General features: G+C 48.2%; 1 protein-coding gene across 1 annotated transcript in view; it reads right to left on the bottom strand.

Annotated features, from left to right (window-relative positions):
• TRPM8 (transient receptor potential cation channel subfamily M member 8) overlaps positions 1-7,475 on the bottom strand; it is an 87,540-nt gene that overhangs the window by 10,522 nt on the left and 69,543 nt on the right. Inside the window, exon 23 of the mRNA XM_007463909.1 lies at positions 4,533-4,723. Coding sequence (XP_007463971.1) covers positions 4,533-4,723 — 191 coding nt within the window. The remainder of the gene's footprint in view (positions 1-4,532; positions 4,724-7,475) is intronic.

Below are 7,475 nucleotides of genomic sequence, written 5' to 3'. Positions count from 1 at the left end.
CCGCTCTTCCCCAAGTCAGGAGAACGAACGTCAGGATCTGAGAAGCATCATTTTACATAGTGAGCTGAGGGTGTCTGCTACTGGCCCTGGGAGCTTCTTTGTTCACTTCCATCTTGAGGGAAATAAGTTCAATCAGCAAAATTGTGTTTCACGATTTATGTTACCATTTCTTGCACTATCGTGTCTTCTGTCTGCATTTTTTCCTTCCCCTGGGACTCAGGATGTACACTGTGACACAGCAGGCAGAGGACGGGAGGCAGGAGACTGTGTGGGGCTAGAATCTGGCTGTGGGACACGGACCAGGGTCTTTCATTAGTCTCCCTGCAACCCTTGGCCCCCCGGACCCCTCCCACCTGTCCTCTGACCTCTGTAACTTCTCCCTCTGACCTCTCCTCACTCTCTGGGCCCCTCCCAGCATCTACGCCTTTGCCTGGCTAATTCCAACTCATCCTCTAGGTGTCAGTTTCAATATCCCCTTCCTCCAGGAAGTCTCGCCTGACTCACTCTAGTCTGGGGTGTAAATGTCCACAATGTGACTATCATGGCACCCTGCACATTCTCTAAATTCATGCTTCCTACACTTCTCTATTAAGGCTTTCTCGTTTTCTTTCTTCTCCTGAGATTATGAGCCCTGTTTGAGGGCAAGGTTAGCCGCTAGCACCATTTCCACACCGTTTCCACAGAGTAAATGTGCGTAAAGAAATGAACGCCTCCTGTAAAACTTTTACAGTATTTCTCGTTCATGTGCACAGGTAGGGAAGACCCCTCTTCACGCTTTGCTTGTCTTTCCCATGCACCGTATCCATCCATCCCTGCACTCCCTCTGTTTTGAAACCCAGATCTGCAGAAAATGTGGGGTGGGTTTTACAAAACTCTTCCAAAGAAACGGCGGCAGGAAATGAGGTTGGTAGGCTCTTACTTTTGGAATTTATAAGAACTCAGTGATTTTCCTTTTTTTATCACTCTATTTAGACATTTCATGAGAAGGTTTTCATTGGCTCTTGGTGGTTGTCTAGAATCTAAGTGATAAGACTAACTGGATAGTTCATAAACACTGAGGCACCCACTTCTATCCCAGTTGCTGAAGGTCATTTTCTGGAACCAAGTTGGTACTTTTCTATACCATCTGCATCTATCACCGATCCTGCTCAGAAAGGAAGTGCTCAGGAAAGGTTATTTCAAGGAAGGAAAACATAGCAGATATTCCAATTGCTCATGAAAATATATCATTTTAGAAAGTGGCAAAGACAAAGCAGCAAAGGACTGAGAAAGATCAAGAAGCTGTTTCTTGGGGGCTTCCCTGGTGGCGCAGTGGTTGAGAGTCCGCCTGCCGATGCAGGGGACGCGGGTTCGTGCCCCGGTCCGGGAAGATCCCACATGCCGCGGAGCGGCTGGGCCCCTGAGCCATGGCCGCTGAGCCTGCGCGTCCGGAGCCTGTGCTCCGCAACGGGAGAGGCCACAACAGTGAGAGGCCCGCTTACCGCAAAAAAAAAAAAAAAAAAAAAAAAAAAAAGAAGCTGTTTCTTAAAGATCCATGCTCAGTTGTCTAAGCTTTTGAGGCTCAGGGAAAGCACAGCAAATAGGGCTGTATATGTACATAGGGTCAGCCTAGGTATTGAGCATTTCCCTATGGTGAATGCAGTTATAGCCATTATAACTGAGAAATTTTTATTTTAAACTGTTCGAGCCATCAAAGATAATTCTGGACTGAGAAATGTTTTCATTTCTAGTGTGTCAGATCAATCTGGCTAGAGAAATGTTTTCATTTCTAGTGTGTCAGATCTAAGTTTAATATGGCAGGTGAGTTAATGAGAGATAAGCCCGCATGCACACCGCCCCCAGTGGCAAGGACTCAGCTCAGCTGTGATGCCTGGGTGGGGAGGGCGGTGAGAACTTTGCTTTCTCTTAATAGGCCAGCGTGGGAGCGGGGCAGGGCGGGGGCGGGGGCGGGGACTTGGAGGGGGAGGGCACTCTCCGGAGATCAGCTCATCCAGCTTGTTCAGGGGATGCCTGGTGTGATAAATGGCAAAACAGGGCCACAGATTCTGCCCACCCCATGTGTAGGCTGCTGTCCCTAGAGGTGGGTGGGCCTGTGACTTGCTTTGACCAATAGAATGTGGCAGAAGTGATGTCATCTGACTTTCTGAGCCCAGGGCCTCAGAGGCTATGCAGCTTCTGCTTTTTGTGGGAGTCTAGGCTCCAACTGTGGGAGCCTGAGCTGGAGGAGACTGAGGCTCCCTGATGACAGCCCAGCCAACCCCACACATGTGAGCACACATGAACACTGGGACCAGCCAGCCCATAGCCCACCTGCCAAAAGCCAGACACCACAAGGGGCAGAGACCAGCCCAGGGCTGACCCATGGAGTCATGGGCAGATAAACAGTGGTAGTTTTAGGGAACCAGATTTCAAAGGGTTGTTTCACTATAAGACACAACAGATCTGCTTAGAGACTCGGATCTGCTTGTTCTTCTCAAGAATGGGACTGAGGTTGGAAATCCCGCAGGTACCAGGGCTGGGTCCAACCTGCGTCATTAACTCTGCCTCCCTAGTCAGCACACGGGGACACTGATGGGTGACCAGCAGCCCCTGAACTGACAGGGTTCCTGAGATGCAGGACTTGTAGTTTTACAATAGGGATGGCCCCTGGCAAACTGAGACAAGTCGGTCACCCTAAGTGGACATCCAGGATGCAGGACCCTCAGCGCTAAGACAGGGACGTTCTGGGCCAACCAGGACAAGTCAGCCACCCTAGGCCCTCAGCACTTTTGCCATTGTGGGCCCCTTCCTGGATCAAGAAAATATGAAAAAGATTATATGACTGGGTTGGTATAAGGACAAGTATATACCAATAGGTTTTCTGTCACCTAAAAGTTCTTTCTTTTTCTTCTGATTTTTAAAAGAAATGAAAAGAACTGTGTGGACCCCAAAGTGCCTGGGCCCCGTCGCTGTGCAGACGTCAGTCCTATGGCTGCACGCCTATCCACCCACCGGGAGATGGAGTCCCCAGCTTAAGCCTGAGGTTAGAAGACAAAGTGTACAAGCCAGTGATGCCCTTTCCATCTTTTCCTTTGCATCCAGACATCCAGATGAATGAAAATAGGCCTCTCCCTCCCTTGTGCTGAATTTGGTTGAAACAAGTATGTGGGTGAGGGAGATCTGTGCAACTCAGTGGCTCCAGGAAGGGGCGTTAAGTACACCTCGGGTCGTGGGGAAGAGAGCCAGATGTGTGTTCCCTGCAGTCAAAACGATGGGGACCCAGGTGTGACTGAGGGTCAAGGGTCAGAGATTCCGGCTCCCACAGCAGGGGCAAGGAGAGGGGCTAGGTGGGGACCTGTCTGCCCGGAGTTTGTCGGGGCTGAGGAGGTGGGTGACCACGTGAGAGGGAGAACAAACTCCACAGTCCCCAGCAGGGAGAGTCTGTGCAGAGTGCACCCCTGGAAACCAGAGGCTCCTGTGGGGCAGCGGCCCCCAGAGAGAGCATCGCCAAGTCCCGGGAGCTGTGGTTGGTGCGAGGGGGCAGGCAGGGCATGGCTGAAGGACCCGCCAAGCGCCCACACAGCAGAGGGTCAGTTTTAAGCACGCACCAGGCCAGGAAGCACAGAGCCAGCCCGGGGCATCGCCACTGTTGCTAAACAGCATTTCTGCTCTTTCCCCTCCCTTCTCCCTGTGCTCCAACCCAGAGAAGGTCAGGAACAGCAGCTGGTGAGTGAGTGGGAGGGAAGCGAATAAGAAGGAGAGAAAAGCCAGCAGCCCATCCTTCCTGACAACTCCACCGGCTGAGAGCTGCCTCAGGGTAAGAGGAGTCTCCCCTCTGGATGACGATGAATGGGCTGCTTAATCTATTGGACTGCAGGTTCCAATTTCTAAATTGAGACTGTTTTACCAAGTAAAGTCATCATAAGCTTTTCTAGTTCTCTAAGAACAACCAGGAAAGTCATGACCCCTGCTGGAATCAAAGCTAAGATCTCCCAGAGAATAAATGTCACACAAGCAACAGAGAGCTTCTGACACCACCCCATGAATCCTGCTGGCTCAACATCCTATTTACATCATTACTATGTACATGCACAAGTGAGCCCCCTGGAATAAGGCTGTCCCGGCAGATCTAGAAGGCTTTCTTAATCTACTCTTTCAATGCATATATATGTATCACTGAATCACTTTGCTGTCTAGCAGTAAATAACACAACATTGTAAATCAGCCACACTTCAATAAAAAAATAAAATAAAACAGCTACGATAACACTACCATTAACAAAAGAAAAGAAGAAAGAACCTGTGGGCATGGACAACTGCTCTAAGTATTGTGAAGTCTACTAAAATATTAATATTGTGCTCTGTAAATTCAAGAAACAATCTACTCTTTCTCTCGAGTAAGTCACTGGGGGGCTCGATGCCTGAACTTTACAGACACCTGTGAGCGCTGAAATAACTGTGACTAACCCTTCCTGTTGAGATGTGGACCAGACACGCTTCCCCAGAATGAATCCCTCTGCCTTTAAGCCCCAGCACAACAGATGAGCCACTCACAGCAGGCCGAAGACTCTGCGATCCCCTCTCTGCAGCAGCACCGGAAGCATTTCTTGACCACCATGTAGAAATAGGCGAAGACCACGAAGGGGAAGGGAACGTTGAGACGGCTGCAGTATTCCTGCACCAGGAAGTACCTCTGGAACTTCCAGACCTGGTCGTTGTTCTCCTGGACCGTGCCCACGGTGTAGCTGGCGGGGGAGGGGGCGGGGGGGGCAGAGAAGGTCAAGCTTCAGCTTTCCATAGGCCTGGCCATTTCATTGCCGCATATGGTGATATTGGTACCAAGCTCTCACTGCCATAGGAGAGAAGAATCTATGGTGGTATCGGGGCCTGAACAACACAGGCACCCTTCCGTTCATGCTGGGCCAAAACTGGGTCTGGCTTTTGTTATTTTGTTTTTTTTTTTTAGTCACAAAAGATTGTCCAATGAACTTTAAAATGATTCCTGCCTGCGAGGGGGCAGGCAGGGCATGGCTGAAGGACCCACCAAGCAGCCACACGGTAGAGGCGTGTTTCAAGACCTTTCAAGGGTTCCCTTTTTCCGTTAGTCTGGTATTGTGTTCGATACCCAGAGGCCCAAGGTGGCGACTCTCGGAGGAGTAAGTTGCCAACGTCACTGTGGGAGCTTAATTATAAACAACCTGGGAGAGCAGTTTGTTAATATTTATCAGGGACCTTAAAAATATTTATCCATTTGACCCATTGATTTTACTTCTGGAAATCTAACCTAAGAATAAGGAGATACTGAGAAAAGAAAATATAGAAATGGATATCACACATGGGTGTCTGCCACAGCACTCTGAGTAATAGCCACTCCCACTTTCCACCCAGCAGCATGGGACAACCAAAATGTTCAACACTAAGAAAATATATCACAAGTTATGGCCAATCAATGTGATTACACTATGCAGCTGCCGTTAAAAAATATGTTTATGACTAACTTTTATATTTTGGGCAAATGCTTACATGTGAGTGAAAATAATGAGGCTCAAACTTGTACTCACAACACAATCTCACTATGTGAATCACAATTCACAGGGAGAAACAGATCCCATAACAAAGAATTAGGAAAACATCTATTCATCCGGAAAATGTCTGACTATACCGCTAACTTATCTGTTACAAATTAAACCAAGATTGTTAAGTAGCTAACACCTGTTACATACCAGACACTGTACTAAGCAGTCTACTTGTATTAGTTGATTTAGTCTGCAAACAGCTCTCTGTAGAACGTTAAGTGCTATTATCATCTGTGATTAACAGAGCAAGAAACTGAGGCACAACAGGGGTAGGTAAATTGTCTGAGTCTCCCGACTGGCAGGTGATGAAGCCAAAATTTGGACCCCGAAATCCAGCCCAGTGCCCATGTGCTCTGTCACTACGTGATGCCACCTCACGACGTGGAGCGTGAGTGTTTCGAGCCGTGCTCCATTTCAAAAGGATCGGGTTGGACTACTTAGTAAAAGATAACTGTGAAGCATTTTACCATTTGTTGCAGTTAAATCATCTGAGATACTTTTATCGTTAACACCAAATCACTCCTTCAAAAGTCAAAGAAGCAGCAACAAACCCCTTAAAATTGCCTAACAGCAAACCCTGACTGCAGATAGATTAAATTCTCCAAATTCTGGGTAAAAACACCAGAGGCCAAAACTTCAGAGGCCAAACCTTGCAGGCAGAGAAATGGGATACATTCGTGTGAGACCTCATTCTTACCCCTTAGTGCACTACAACCTAAGACTTAAATATCTTTAGCCAAGTGGGGATCATATACATGAGCAAAACACTAGCCTACACAGATCACGGTTGTGGCTTTGCTTATAAGCTTGGTTCTGCTTATCTTGGCGTTTACTGATGAATCAGACCCCTCTGAGCTCTACACCAGGTCCCGGGGGCGGGGCAGGGCAGACTTTCCCAGAAAGTGCCTCTTCAACTGGGTGTGGTCTTTAAAGCAAAGGGAATTCATGTTTGTTGAGTATCTACTATACGTAAACTCCTTTACTAGGCATGTAAAACGGTTTCTTGACTGATTCAAGTGTCAACTCTACGTGGTAGATTTTCTGGGTGAAAAGCAGACAGGACTGTGATGCATGAGACTGCAGCAAACTGAGGCTGGCAGTGAGCCTGCTGTTTCTTCCAAATGTAGGTCAGGTTTTGCTCCAAGACGAATACCAAGCATCATTATCTGTCCTCGCCAGTCCCTGGTGATTCTGTGTCTGCAAAGGACACTGCAGGCTTCTGTCACTGCGATAAGAGAGGACGGCAGGCACGCCCAGGTTAATGAAGTCCAGGCAAAGAACGTGCCAGGAATCACGTTTTACTGCATACTTTGCTCCAGAGCAAGTATCACCATTCAAATGAGCCCCTAGGAGCATCTTAAAATCCTACATATTTAGCCAAAAATGGATCCTACTGACTGCCCCCTAAAACTCAACAGACACCCAAATTGCAATCATTTTAATGCATCGAATGTTGTTTGCTGAGGTTTTATCCAGAAGGAATTAATAGCTCCTGTTGAAGGGAGGAACACTCAGATGCTTAGAGCTGGGGAAGGTGTCTTCTCCCTCCCTTCCTTGGGAGCTTCGAGTGGAACTGTGGCCAAGAAGGGTCCTAGTGGGAAGAGATTCGCATTTTAGCTTAACTGGTTGCTCAGAGGTAGTGAAAAACATCTTAAGTCTTCCAGGTCATCTAGAAAAGGAACTGGTAAACTGTGACCCAGGGGCCAAATCTAACACCCAACCTGTTCTGTAGGGCCCACGAGCAAAGAGGCAGGGATGGGTGTGGGGTCGCCGAGCACAGCTTCTTTCTGCACATCTGGCCAAAGCCAAGACCCTGGCTGGCCCTTGCAGAAAAAGCCGCCAAGCCCTGGTCTGGAATGCACTTAGGCCAGTGCCCACAACAGGGGTTGGTAGTTGTATCATTCTTTTTTTTTTTTTTTTT

Source organism: Lipotes vexillifer, unplaced genomic scaffold (genome assembly GCF_000442215.2).
Source record: "Lipotes vexillifer unplaced genomic scaffold, Lipotes_vexillifer_v1.1 scaffold1215, whole genome shotgun sequence".
Lineage (NCBI taxonomy): Eukaryota > Metazoa > Chordata > Mammalia > Artiodactyla > Lipotidae > Lipotes > Lipotes vexillifer.
Note: the sequence above shows the minus strand (reverse complement) of the source record. Positions and strands in the feature narration are given on the sequence as shown.